This window comes from Anas acuta, chromosome 10 (genome assembly GCF_963932015.1).
Source record: "Anas acuta chromosome 10, bAnaAcu1.1, whole genome shotgun sequence".
Classification (NCBI taxonomy): domain Eukaryota; kingdom Metazoa; phylum Chordata; class Aves; order Anseriformes; family Anatidae; genus Anas; species Anas acuta.
This window is the reverse complement of record NC_088988.1, coordinates 10,256,808-10,271,600: the sequence shown is the minus strand read 5'-3', so window position 1 is coordinate 10,271,600 and position 14,793 is coordinate 10,256,808. Positions and strand designations below refer to the sequence as shown.

Below are 14,793 nucleotides of genomic sequence, written 5' to 3'. Positions count from 1 at the left end.
AAAAACACTCAATCATAGGAAAAAACAGCTCTTGTACCTGCTCGTTAACACCTGTAATGCCTAGTGCAAGGCAACCAGTTTTAAACTTCTATAACCCTGACAAGGACACGATAGACTAGCTCTGTTTCTCCTTAGAATATACCTCCTTACTTTATTTTCCAGCTAAATGCTTGTGCAAAGGAGCTAGAAGGCAGCTTAAGACTCCTGTAAAATGTCCAGAACCTACTTCTGGTGAAGTAAAAATAATAATACGCCCCTTGCTTTTAATAGTCACAGAATTGCAACATTCCCCATCCACCTTGATTTTATTGCTAACAAATTGCTGTAGTGGAATTAAAGCTCAAGCATGAGCCAAAAGAGTGATGAGCACTGCTAGATGAGCTCTAAGAGCATAGAAATAGCCTTAGCAATCTGACTGACTCTACTATTAACAACGGTTTGTAGTTCTGATAAAAAACATGATTAATCATGTAAGTTGGACTAACTACTTTCACTGCAATAAACTAAAATCGAAACACTGTGCATGCCTAGTTCTTCACAAAAACTTTCATAGTACCATGAACATCTGGACTGAACTATTCCAGTGATGTTTCCACTTACAGTGGAAGGTGTTACAAAGCACTGTAATTGTCCTTGTCAAAATGCTGTGGATTTGTAATGCAGATTTATTAAACTGAAGCAACTGACAACAAGGCTAGCAGTGTTCTAAGTTGAAAAGCCCTAAAATAATTAAGAAGTGTTTCCTATTATTATACTTAATAGAGATTAGGAACAACAAAGATCATACACATCTCCTAGAGCTGCCTTCTAGCATTTTTGCATCTTTATCATTATATTTTCAAGTAGGCTCCACTGTAGAAGCCAGAAGATGTGGCAAAATATGTGTTTTTCCTCTAAACTCTACAAGCATTTACTTACACATAACTCCATGGTGCATTTGGTTTTACAGCAAAGGATAGTACTCAATGCGAGCTACTATTATGATTAAGTAATACTATCCAATGTTTGGGAAAATTTAAAATGTACGCAAAGAACAGCATTTATTCAGAGCTCTAACCTGTGATTCAGAGTTTCTTCTTCTTCTATTAGCTGAGGTTAAGCAATCACTTTTCTTCCATCTCAGTTTCCCCATCTGTAAAAGGGAAAAATAAAAAATAATGACATTTAATCCCTTCCACAATTGCTTTAACATCTATAAAGAGTCCTTCAAAGGAGTGTTGTTGCTATGAGCTTCACATCAATTTGAATTCATCATTGGTCTGTATCATTGTACTAACAATAACTTCTATTTCTGTTTTCCTTTTAGTAACTGAGATGATACACACTGATATTAGTCAAGAAAAATTAAATTGTTTGTATTTTTAAGTAATGACTGTAATTTCTTTCTTTGTTTAGGGATAAAATATAACATGGGATTCCAGCAACCAAAAAAAGTAAGTTTCCACAAGTATATAAGGAAAATTGCATCCATATTCGAGTACAGAGTAAGGATAGAGATGGCTCAGATAACACTAGACTAGAAATGAAGCACTGAAATGGAATGATGCTTCAAAGCTTTGTCATGAAGTACAAATTTGCCTTTTAAAACATGAATTTTATAAGCTACACAACCTTAGTTTTATTAGTTTTTTTCCCCTAGACTGGATATTGCTAACAGATACTGTAAACTTTGCATATTAATATTGTGTGAAATCTCACTGAGCAAATGAGTGTCTTGAGAGACACTTCAAAATAGGCTAAAGAAAAATCCTGGTGAAATTCCTCCATCTAGTGGCTGCTAGCACACTGACAGCAGCAGTGAGAGCCCACCGCAGCTACTCAAGATTTCAAGCTCCAGTGCAAAGTGTGCTAAGGAACAACTAACTACACAGCTGGCAGCCAGTGAAATCAGTGTCAGTGGCTGACATCGCTCCATCTCTACAGCTCCTGCCTGACTTTCTGGATGAAGAGCTGTATTGACAGAAGACATTCAAATCATGGCATTTGAGTTTCACAGAACGTGTAGGTTATCATCACCAGTGCTGTGAATATCTCGGAAGTCTGAATTTGATAACCTTGAAATACATGCCACACCACGAGTAAATGAGATCAAGTTTCTGCCACTATACATAGGGTAACAGATAGAAATACCATGTCACACCTTCTGTTTTACCTAGACAAAAACTTTAATACACCTTTGAATACTGAAAGCAACCTCTGAAGATAAGAGCAGAGTAGAACAATCACTCTTGACAGCTGAATAGGGCCTCGTGTAACAAATTGTCAGTTGGTTTCCCAGCCAGCACATCACACACCACCTCTACCTGAACAGCAAGCAAAACAGTTTAGAAATCAAAGTTCTTCTACAAAAAACTTGCACAGCACTCACGAGTTTTGTTTAATACTTATGTGTAGACTTCACAATTCCTCCAATATCTTATTTTTGAAACCACTTAAACACTATTACGGAGCAAGTAGAACTGCAAAAATCTGAAGTTTACAATTTATAAGACATATAAATAAACATTAAGTGTTTTAGATAAGCAATATACATTGCACAGCTGTATCTGCATCCTCTGTTGAAATATTCCCTGGGGTTTCATGTGCCATTCAGCTCCCAGGTGACTCCTCAAAACAGGAATGACAAGGAGTTACAGTGTCCAGGACCCAACTTCAGTTGCAGAAGCATAGACTTGTAGACAGGGATTTAGTTCTGCTGCTTTGAGAAGCAGGAAGCAATGGAACATACGCGGGCTGTGTACAGAACATAGTATCAGCCAGTGAGATCCACCTGATGAAAGAGATCAGGTTCCTGAAAGCCCATACCATAGACCCACACTACTTACTGCTTTCACTCCCCTACTCCCACTCACAGCTTCATTCTGACTCCTCCTTGCTGCTCATCAACTCTTAATTGCTCTGGTCCCAGACTCATCTCATTTATCTCCCTTTGGGTTCCCTATCCATGCTGCTTTCATCAAGTCCTCTGCCTCTCCATAAAGCATCCTTTTTCTCACTGCAGCCCTTTTTGCTTCTTTCTTCCCACTCTTGCTCCCTGCCCGTCCTCACTCCAGAAGCACCATTACCTTCCCTCCCTCCCATCAGCCCCGGAAGGCTTTACTCTGCGCACAATTGCCCTCAGTGCAAAGAGAGCCTACAGAAAGAGCGAGGGATGAGGGGGAACGAAGCAAATAAAACAGATGTGTGCTTTATTGGCTGTTTATTTATTTACTGTCTGTTTTAAAACAAACAACAGGCAGTCTGGAATAATTAAATAAGTCCTCAAAATATACCGAGATTTCCACAAGAAGTATTTAAGGCAGCATATCTAAGACAAAAATCTATCAAAACCTAGGTGCAGGAACCACACAAAGTATAGTAAAACCCAAATCTGGACAGCACTTTACCACCTCAGGCTCATCTCAGCCTTTGGAATGAACATAAGCACAGGGCAAGATAAGAAAAGTCGCTACCAGCGTGTGAGCACAGCACCGAGGACTCTCGGCAATGCACTCGGAGCTGTACGAATAGATCTACATTAAGTTGCACAAGCTGTTAATAGTGACAAACAGTTTCTCATTTAGTAACATCTTTCATCTATTTTTCCATCAGGACTGCATTTCCAGCAATAACTGGGATAGAAGATTAAGAAAAAATACTGCAGATGGAATAGCGACGGTAAAGCTGAGCGGTTCATTACACCCAGCTGAAAACGTGCCCACTAAGCTTCAGAGCACAGACAGACGGCAAAGCAGCATAACGCTGGGGAAAGACTACGAACAGCAAGGTGAGGAAATTAATTCTATCAGGCTCCATAAACGGAGAAGGAGATTCGTAATTAAAAAGAGCCCAATCCTGATTTCCATGAACAGCTCCACTCTCAACTTGCCCACACTGAAATCCGAGGACAGAAGTAACAGCAAGTGGAAAACTCTCTATCAGATCCAAAGCGAAAGAAAGCAAATAATGAGGGAAACTTGTTCAAAGTACAAGAGTAATAATAGGAGAATAATCACTCCTTACCATGTTTCTAGAATATTTGTAGAAGATAAATACAGAGTTCTGTACTGCGAAGTTCCAAAAGCCGGCTGCTCTAACTGGAAACGGGTGCTCATGGTTCTCAATGGGCTGGCTGCTTCCACAAAGGACATCCAGCACAACACAGTGCACTATGGAAACTACTTAAAAAGGCTGGATGGGTTTGATCGCAAAGGAATCTATCACAGGCTCAACACTTACACCAAGATGCTTTTCATTCGTGAACCTTTTGAAAAGCTGGTGTCTGCATTTCGGGACAAGTTTGAACATCCAAACAATTACTATCACCCGGTTTTTGGCAAAGCTATAATTTCCAGGTATCGTGTCAACGCCACCAAAGAAGCACTAAGGACAGGCTCTGGTGTCAAATTTAAAGAGTTCATTCAATATCTCCTGGACGTACACAGGCCAGTGGGTATGGATATCCACTGGGATCATGTCAATAGGCTTTGCAGCCCATGCTTAATAGACTATGACTTCGTTGGGAAATTTGAAAGTATGGAAGAAGATGCAAACTTCTTCTTGCACTTAATTGGTGCTCCACAAAATTTGACTTTCCCTAAATTCAAAGATAGGCACTCCAATGAAGAAAGAACTACCACTAAAATTACACAACAATACTTTGCACAGCTTTCTCCTTCTCAAAGACAACGGAGCTATGACTTTTACTATATGGATTATTTGATGTTCAACTACTCAAAACCTTTTGAAGATTTGTATTGATTTGAGAGCTGGGACACTTCCACGATCACATCAGCTGAATTGCATAACAAATCCAGGTGGCTTCTGTTTATATACACTCCTCTGTTAGTAAAGAATTGATTGAAGAGCAGGAAAACAAACTCGAAACAGAACATAAATGGTTAGTGATGTTTACACCTTCACCTTAAATGCCTCCTTTTTCAAACCATTTTTCTATAATTTCTCCATGTGAAGTGTATGTATATACATGTGTAATACTATACGTCAGGGCTCCCAAATAAAGCACATAATTTTCCATGCTGGTGTGGCTTGTGTTTGCACTGGGAGGACAGTTTGAAATTGAATTCAATGCAGATGACAACTCTACAGTGAGGCCAATATTTTAAGTTCTGTACTGTTTATAAAAACAAGTCTTTGAAAGTTACAAGGTAGCAAGAAAAAAAATACACTAAGAAATATGTATGTTTCATCAAATTCCGCAAAGTACGAAGCCATACAATGAACAGGAATATTTGAAGTTGGTCACATAGTTATTTTCTCCTAAATTATGAATATGAGGGAAGTATCAAACTATTCAAAAACATTGGTGAAGACAACTAACACTCAGTCACCATGCGAGTGCAGTATTAAACCAGATGTTGCAATTCAGGGAGAGAGGATGTGTTCTCCCCCTTCAGTATTTCCCTTACGGCAAATTCATCTGCAAGCAGATAAAATGCAGGCAAACATTTGCATCTTTATGCATGTTATTAAGATTCTTTTAATCCTTTGCATTAACATAAATCTCTGGTTTAATCTTTATAGTCACCAAGAGTATCACATCTTTCCTTATAGTAACAAGCAGGAGTAAATGCAACTTCCTGTCCAACAGGATAATTCTTTTCTTTGCTGCAGACAATTACATTTGATGTAACAAGACGAAAATATTCCAGGTGGTGTAGTTCAGCTATTTGTTTTCTATACTTCATAGGAGACATTTTTATCTAGAAGAATTCTCGTGATAATCAAATACCAGACCTTCTACTGCTCTTGTAAGTCTTCACACCAACTCTGTATATGGTATCCTTGTCTACATGTTCTTTAATCACTTGGAATAAATGATTTCATCATAAAAGTTGGAAGGCCATATTAGAACAAGTCTTAAGCTCTACAGTAATGCTAAACTTGAATGCCTCAGTTATTTCTATAGTTTGCATTTTGCGACCAAGATCAGAAATCCACTAAAACCTACACTGTACAAGCGTACAAACACCTAAGAACCAGCTGTTTCCAGATAGTTCTGTAATTACAGGACCAAATTAATAGAAATTCATTTATACAGTTAGTTTCATACATCACAAGTATTTACACCCCATGTCATTTTTGCTTTGTAACACTTCAGTAGGGGAAAAAACTGTTTGTATTGAGAATTTACTGACAAATGCTTCACGTAACTGACATCAGGATTTCATTCCCACAAACCTGTTCTGCTCAGAGAAGAGCTGTGCATGTTAGGAAGGTAACAACTTGCACTGTTCTATGAAGCCAGTTACCATTCCATTCCCTGTCTACCTCCTGCTCCTCATCCCTGCCTTGCTGCTGCAGCTAGCCTAGCCTCCTGTCCTCCTTTCCACCCACTCAGATGCTCGATGTGCTCACATGACCAGGGAACAGCCTTTTCAAAGTAATTTTCTGTTAACCCAAAATAGGCTGGAGGCTACTCAACTGGGCTGTTCTGTCAGACAAGTACTGTTGATAACCTCCCTCAACAGATCACACTGAGGGATATTGGGGGGAAAATTAGGCACCTTAATCTCTTCTAGTGCAGAGGAGAGCATCTATTTTGATAGTGGCGGAAGGGTTTTTTGTGCATAGTCAAGAACACCACTGGGAATTTTGTGTTAGGCCATCCTTATTTAATGATATTAGGTGCTTTAAGAAGTGGTAGTACTCAAGCGGTGTAATTTATTTACCTGTAGGTAAGGAAGCCACAAAGGCACCTAAACAAGGAATGGGTATAATACATATCTCAGCCCTCAGTTTATTTTTCAGAGTCTGATTTTATCACAATTTTATATGGCACAGCACGGTAGCACTGCTCCTGCATGGTAGCACTGAACTCACTCAAGCCAGCAAGTGAACCCCCACTGAGGGAAGAGCCACAGTGGCGCTTACTCCAGCACTGCTGCAGCAGAAGAGAACACATAGGCTCATAGTTTAGCTCCACGATGTGGCCAAAGCAAAGCTAGAAAACATTTATATTCAGCCCTCTGCTAGTTTTAGAGACCTCTAAGGGAAATATTAAAGAATTTTAAACTACAGCTAGATTCATAGAGACCTGACTTTCTCCTCCTATTTCCTCCTCCCTCACCCCATGTTTTCACCTGAGTCTACATATGCAAACGAATGGGTAGAGCCACAAGGTCATGTTTACACCTGAAACACTCTGGTGGTAAATTCACACGAAGTGCTCACTGTATGAGTGGAGAAAAAAATACCCACAAAATTGCCTTTCTTATATCAAGACCTGATGCTTTTTCTACCCCCAAGTGCTTTTTCACTCCCCCAAGTCTATTTTACTTAAAAACCTGTACTACTGCAACAGAAGCTAATGGCACTGGGGGGAATAAAGTTTTTAATGACAAATGAAGATGTAGGTTTCGGCAAAATTTTATTTTAAACAATCATTTGTTAGCCCAAATAAAAATAGACTTAAACGATGTGTGTGGTTACAGCAAGCTGTGTGTAGGGGGAGGTGAATAACTTACAGAGAAAGTCCATTTTCATAGTTCAAATGCTCTCATTTTTGACAGACACACAGCATAAGAAAGGTCCAAACGCACATGCTGCTCGTACTGCACAGTACATTAATGCTTCGTTTCTTTGCACTGTATCTCCCATTTGGGCAATGCTATTACCGACAACAGAACCATGAGCACACATCACATAGATCCTTGTATAATTATCTACTTACATACACGCATACAAAGTACGTGGAAAGTCTGTGCAAATAAATTATACTAAAAGGTATCTAACAAAACAAAAACTTTGGTGTAAGAATACACATATTAGTAGAAATATCTCCTCCATAAACTATAAAATGAATACAGGTAATATCAAACATTCATTACCTATTAAACAGTTGATCTTTGTTTCTTTGTGCAATATTTACAAGTCAGGCCAGCTCAAGTAGTGCAACATTATCTGGAATTCTGGATAAAAAGTTTAATTATTGCTATTATAGGCACTGGTTACTGGAAATCACTGCATTGACAGACATTTTCTTCCTCCCAGCAAGAAATCACACAGGTAGCTGGGCACAGTCCAACCAAACACTTGGAAAAGCAACATAACCATGCAAATCGCAGCCTAATCTATTCGTTTTAATTCCAGTGATACCAGAACAGCAGCATCTGCATGAAGCAGTAGGTTTTTCTTCCTCAAAGCACAACATGAGAGACAAGTCACAGCACAGCCTGCCTGAGCTGATATTGCTTCAAGGGATTATTTTCAGGTTGGCGTTACTTGTGGTGATTTCAAAGCCTCAGCAGGCACCTGCACACACTTAAACAATGACTTGGGAAGTGTCCCGGGCTTCATATGGCAAGATGCATGTAATTACTTTTCATCCCAAGAAGGCAGCTACTGGTTAAGAAGGGTGAGCAGTTTTCTTAGCTTTCAGCAATGGTGCCTACCAGACAAGCCTATAAACAGTCAACTCTAATGGCACGATATGCTGGAATCCAGTATGAGACAGATTTTACAACAGCTATACTCGTGACAATTGATACCTGCCACATGTAAGTCGCTTTTGCCCAAATTTCTCAGACCTATCCATTCAAATAAAGGTGACGAAAATGAAACTGCCATGTGTCTAGCTGCATGTTTAAAGTTTTAAGAATGGCAGGCACAAGATCCACTTTTCAATTAAATCCTCAAGTATGCAGAAGTGTTATATGCTGAAGCAGTAAGGACAAAACAGCACAGAACATACTGACACCAAATGGGAAAACAGACATGATTAAGCCTTGCTTATTGCAACCACGCTATTTGGATAATGTATTATGAAGCAACTAATACAGTTAATTGTGACTCATGCCAGAGAATAAAAGTTTGCTTTATGACTAGTCTAATAGAAACATTCAGCCTTTAAAATTGTGTTTTCTGGTCTGGTTTAATAAAGGACTCCAAATAATTAGTTTAAAAATAACACTTTTGGAAGTCCCATGCCTACACCTAACTCAACGGACAATTAACTTACATGTAGAAAGAAGCATAGAGATGCAACACCTTCCACAGGGGCAAGTCTTTAAATGTCATTTTCCAGGCAGGTTGTATCACGGTGAGTTTTACCCAGCTGTGAAAGTTCTTTCATGTTCTGCAATCAGCACCATTTTTGCCACCAGCTTTTTTTGTTGTTGTTTTTTAAATAAGCTGAAGACAATTGAACAGAACTGCAGCGGAAATCAATTTTTCCATTACATACCTACCTTGTGTGAAACTTGAATTCTTCTATTACAATACTGCTGGCCTTATGTTTCCCATTCTGCTTTATAAGACTATCCGTGATGTTTTCTAGCAGTGTCATCATTTTTTCTTGGAGCTTAAAATTATGCTGTCAAGTTAAGAAAAATGAAAGAGGCTTTCACAATCCAACTTTTCCACAGTTACTCTCCCTATCTAGGATTCCTGTCCAGATTTATTTTCACTTAATACAGGAAATTTCCTCTCAACATATCCAAATATAAGTAATGTCACCAGCTGCAAAAGGTGTTAAGATTATGTTCAAGCAGAGGGAGCAGCAGCATGGGAAGCAATGGCCTAAGGCGACTGCATTATAAGAGCTTGTCCCAACCCATTAAACACTAGTGGAGGTGGCTCCTTTGCTAACAAATGAAAGCTCCAGGCTACAGTTCACCTTCAGATACAGAGATATAGACTAATGTACATTATGATCACAAGAACAAGTTATTTTATCATTGTTTTAAGTGTACATTCAGTCAGCATAACCATTTCTGGGTACCATGACGTAGCCACAGAAGTCGCACAAAGGTGATGCCAGCCCGTGTACAGATGCACACACTGAAGACCATAGGGCACGGTTTTAGCTGTCTGTTTCTATAAAAGGTCAAACAGCTGAACTGTTTCTACAGTCTTCATTCACAACACTGGCACACCCAGTAGTAGTCATCGAGTATACTAATGCTTAGGGCAGGTAACTGGGAGAGTTGGCCTAAAATTCATCAGGTCTAACTCAAGTTATCTGACTGATACTGGATCTTATTTCCTACAACTGCTCTGCACACATCTCCCCATATCTGCTGCTGAGAAGTATTCAACTATTCCTCACAACAGTGTGATCATTAGACTTTTTCCATGGCATTTCATTCACTGAAATCAAAGCCTTATTTTTAATTAATCTAAAGCTACAGGAAAGGTCTTAGCCAGATGTGGGTTTTTTGTTTGTTTGTTTTCTAGTAATATCTCCATTTATATCAGAAAAGGAAACTTAATACCAGAAGTCAGACACCACAGCACAGGAAATCTGAACAGAAAGTAGATAGAGCAAGAGGCTACAATATTTATACAGTCTAACATGAGAGTCCTCCACTGAAATCCATACAGACATGAATCTTGCCCAAGTGACACTGCATATACTCATCAAGGTGATGCTGTCTTAATAAATCATGCATACAGTGACCATTTCAAGCAGTGCAGAAAGTGCAGCAGACATGAGACAGGTTATCAATCTGACAATTTATCCATGTTTATCTCTGCACAAAAGGATTTTATTTTTATCATATAAGATTAGTCTGAGAACTTCATTAGATCATTCCACCAAAATTGAACATCAGGTGCATGTTACAGTCTGTGGAGCCCAGTCATTAACAGAAGTATTTACCTCGGAGCTCTTTCATGAGGAGATTCAAAAATAGCTATTTGGAATGAAAAAGCAGAGCCTAGCCATACTTGACCAAAACTCACTGCTCAAAAGCATTCAAGAATGAATTGTAATGAATGAGTTGTAAAATCAATTTTAGTAAAACACAAGAGAAAAGGATAGTATATACAACCTGAAACTCCAGTGATTTGATTACAGGAAGGGCAAAGAAACAAAATACAAGGCCAGCAAAATTCTATTAAACCCTGTTAAAAAAGAAACACTCCACATTTTTATTTCTGCCCTACTAGCTCCAAAATAGCATCATGACACTGACCTAAACATTTTGCCCAATGCTAACTGGACCACCATTACCCAGTTGCTCTGGAGTAACTGAGTTGAACAGAAAAACAACTTGCTAAAGCTATATCTAGGTAAAGGCAATTGTGAAGATGGTAAGAAAAAAATAATTCGATCAATGCCAAAGTGACAGCAAGTTGAGTCAACTTGTTACAGTCAGGCTAAACAGGCTGCAATACCTATGACTGCACAGGAGAGCCCAGCAGAGTCAATAACAAAACACTGCCACTTTGGACTAGCAAGACACTGAAGACAAAATTCATCTCACACTGGAGGTGGTACATACTCAGAAGTGTTGCATCTCTGATGAAACTTATTTCTAAATGAATGGGTTTTCATTGGTATCTGGACACTCCAATTAACTTAAAGGGCTTTGTAGTGACAGTTTAATTCAGTGATAAATGAGTTCAGTTACACTGGTGCAGTTCAGTTGAACCCTTGCCCCCTCCCATGGAAGATGCATTTTTAGTTATTTTCCAGAAAGCTACATTACCCAGAAAGGTCCCAAATAGCATATGCCAAATTTCCATTTTCTACCTTTTCCACAAGAAGCTCTTTCTCCCTCACTGCTCACATAAACTATGAGAAACTGATATCCAAAATTACTATAAGGACTTGTTTTGAACACCGTCTCCCATTCCCAAGAATGGGAGAAGCTTCAACCTCAGAAATAAGTTTCCTTGCAAATACATCTGGTTTGGCAAAACAAGCTGGAGTAACACCTTCCAAAACTCTGGGCTTTCCAATCCAACTGACTTTGATAGAATGTTTTGGGTTGGAAAGGACTTCCAAATATCACATAATCCCTACCTCCTGCTACAGGTAGGAACACCTCCCACCAGGTTGCTCAAAGCCCCATCAAACCTGGCCTTGAACACTACCAGGGGTAGTGGCACCCACAGCTGCTCTGAGCAACCTTTTCCAGTGCCTCACCATCCTCATAGCGAAGAATTTCTGTACATCTAATCTAGATCTACCCTCTTTCAACTTAAAGTGTTAACCCCCCATCCTATCACTATGCACCCTTGTAAAAAGTCCCTCTCTGGCTTTCTTGTGGGTCCCCTCTAGGTACTGGAAGGCCACTATAGGGTCTCCCTAGAGCCTTCTCTTCTCCAGACTGAACAACCTTAGGTCTTTCAGCCTATCTTCATAGGAAAGGTGCTCCAGCCATCTCATCGCCTTCATGGCCCTATTGAATTTGCTCCAACAGGTGTGTCCTCCTTATGCCGGGGGCACACAGTTTAACATGAGTCATAAACATATGACCTGAAACAGGTCTGCCTGCTTTGGAAGTCAGTGTTCATAACATGGACACACATCATTTGAGCGCAATTAACACCTGTGAAGATACTCAGCCTCGCAAACCCAGGTTTGTGGAAGAAATGCTAATGTGAATTCAAGTATATACATCTGCACTTCAGTTCTGCCTTCACTGACTGTTTGATTGGTAATTAAGGCATATTTGGTTCCAGAGATATAGGAGAAAAAACTCAATTCCCAAAGGAAGACATCAAATCTAAGCCCAAGGTTATTAATCACACTGCCACTAATTGTATATAAAGTATTTTTACCCCCTCCAAATTTTTTTTTCTTTAAATATTATGGGATTTTAAATATGTCACAATATTCTGGATATCTTGATTAGATCTCCTTTAATATACTGCCTCAATAATTTGTAATTTATTTAACACCACTATAAATCTCACAGAAATGAAGAACTCTTACTAATCATTAAGATTAAGTAGAATTTTTAGCCTGACTAAACTAGCAACACAATTTGATAAGGAGGAATTTTTTTTTTTAACTGCCTTTCTTTTTTACTGCCTTCTTGTAATTAAAGTTTCAACCAGGGTCCCATTAGGCTGATACTGCTCCTCCTGTGAATCAGATAGACCCTCAAGTCTTCACATTTTTAGAGTTAAGTCTCACTGGTAACTAACATAGGGGAAGATTTTGACTAAATCAAATGAGAACTCAAAGATTAAAAACCTAAGGAATTCTGCTCCTCACTGACACGTAATAAATTTTCTACATCATTTCCCCCCAATCCATCAAGATCACATGCCCTCACAAAACACCACTTTACAAGATTACTTTGCAGGGAAAAGTAGAAACTTGCACCTCTAACCCCTACATTCAAGTCAGGTAGCCAAGAAAGGAACCAGGCCCACTACAGATGCCCTCATTCAGTGGTCCCTTAAGATGGTGCAGAACCCTTGCCAAGCAAGAAGCCAGTTACAGGCTGAAAGGAGGGGAAGGGCACTGCAGAGCCCCTGGACAAAGGAAGAAATTGCTTCGGAGAAGTTTTACAGGATCCACCCAAAGGGAGAACATACTACCACAACATTGGGCAGCTTCACCAGGACTGGTCCTGCAGCAGCACTGCTTTGTGTGTTCCTCTCAGCTATGGAGGTTATTTTTCCTGGTAAGACAGATGGATACCTGGATGCAGGCAATGACAGAAAGTGATGCTACTACCTTAAAAATACATAATAGCTTGGTACATACCTTTTTAGGATAAATAAAGAAGTTTTTATCAAACACCTTGAAACAAGCACTAACTTTGATCAAAGAAAGCTCTTCAGCAAGCACTAGATTAAAAAGGACACTGCACCTTTTACCCTATTCAGTACCATTACAGCATGAAATCTTGCAGTATTTACCATAAAACAGGAACATCAGTGTATACAGCATTTGGTCAGCTATGGAGTTTACCATCACCGGTTTTGTTGATTTTCTCCAAAGGACTGAATAACTAATACTGTTGTAGAAGATGGTCCAGACAAAGGGAAAGAAAATCAAAGCACCAAATGGAAAAGAGGTAGAAATCCACCCATACCAGCTCTGCATGCAGAGTTAACTTCCTGCTTAGAGAAAGGTTCTCCCTTTTATTCCCTTCTGAAGAATTCAGTATAGCTTACTGCCAAAGGCAAGATTTCATACTAAGTAGAAGAACAATTCTGATGCTCTATAGGCAGTCTTATGTAGCTTGTCCCAATATATTTCTATTGCATCCCGATGCCTGCCTGTAACATCAAAGGATAAGGACATTTAATTACGTAGGTGATCTGGTGACAGAAGGGTACAAACTAGCCATGTAAAACATCTTGCTGAAGTTTTAATATCTGCAGACCTCTACATTCCTATTTTGGAAAAATAAAATACCTTGGTGGGGAAAAAAATATTTTAAGATCTACTTCAATTCCTTGACTGGAATTATTTAAAGTTTGACACTTCATAAAGGTATTATCCAGCAAACAAACACGAAATACCTTTAAGGAAATAGCCTGTTCTTTCAGAAAGAAGGTGACAAAGGATGCTGTCTTCATTTGAAAGTACAACACTAACCACAAGAAGCTTAAGTAACTCCCCATTACAGACTACAGAACTACTTCAAAAATTAAGTTACAGACAAGAACATCTGAAGTACAATTTAAAGTGTAATAAAAATTAAGCACTTAGATTAGTTCTCACAACATAAAAATCACAACAAAGTTTGTCTGAGATCAACAGCTGCAAACTCAACCTTAGGGGCATCAAGGCAAGAGCCACCCCAGCAAGAAAATATTTGTTTCTCTGTGAACTAAATTCAGTTCTTAAGAAGTATCACCATCCATTCACTCCACCACCATTTACAATGGTTTTTCTACACCACATTGCATTCCAAGCATAAATGTCAATGAAAGCATGCATTGGTCTTGGTCAGGTTAGAACTAATTTTCTTCCTAGTAACCTGTAAGGTGCTGTGCTTTGGACTGGGCCCAAAGTAGCGATGATTACATGGGATGTTTTAGCTGTTGCTGAAGTGCTTGCACAGCCTCAAAGCCACCTTTTTCTCATGCTGCCCTGGCAGT

The 14,793-nt window shown here is 39.2% G+C and overlaps 1 protein-coding gene and 1 long non-coding RNA gene across 3 annotated transcripts in view; one reads left to right on the top strand and one right to left on the bottom strand.

Moving 5' to 3' along the window:
- CHST8 (carbohydrate sulfotransferase 8) overlaps window positions 1-5,014 on the top strand; it is a 131,652-nt gene extending 126,638 nt beyond the window's left edge. Inside the window, exons 2-3 of the mRNA XM_068693380.1 lie at window positions 1,396-1,433; window positions 3,592-5,014. Coding sequence (XP_068549481.1) covers window positions 1,396-1,433; window positions 3,592-4,740 — 1,187 coding nt within the window. The 3' untranslated portion in view covers window positions 4,741-5,014. The remainder of the gene's footprint in view (window positions 1-1,395; window positions 1,434-3,591) is intronic.
- Window positions 1-14,793, bottom strand: part of LOC137861836 (uncharacterized) — a 244,903-nt gene that overhangs the window by 218,305 nt on the left and 11,805 nt on the right. The window contains exons 3-5 of one of the 2 annotated variants that reach the window (XR_011099883.1): window positions 9,189-9,313; window positions 7,830-7,902; window positions 1,058-1,132 (exon numbers count right to left, since the gene is read on the bottom strand). This is a non-coding gene — a long non-coding RNA (uncharacterized lncRNA). The remainder of the gene's footprint in view (window positions 1-1,057; window positions 1,133-7,829; window positions 7,903-9,188; window positions 9,314-14,793) is intronic. The other variant, XR_011099882.1, reaches the window with a different exon arrangement.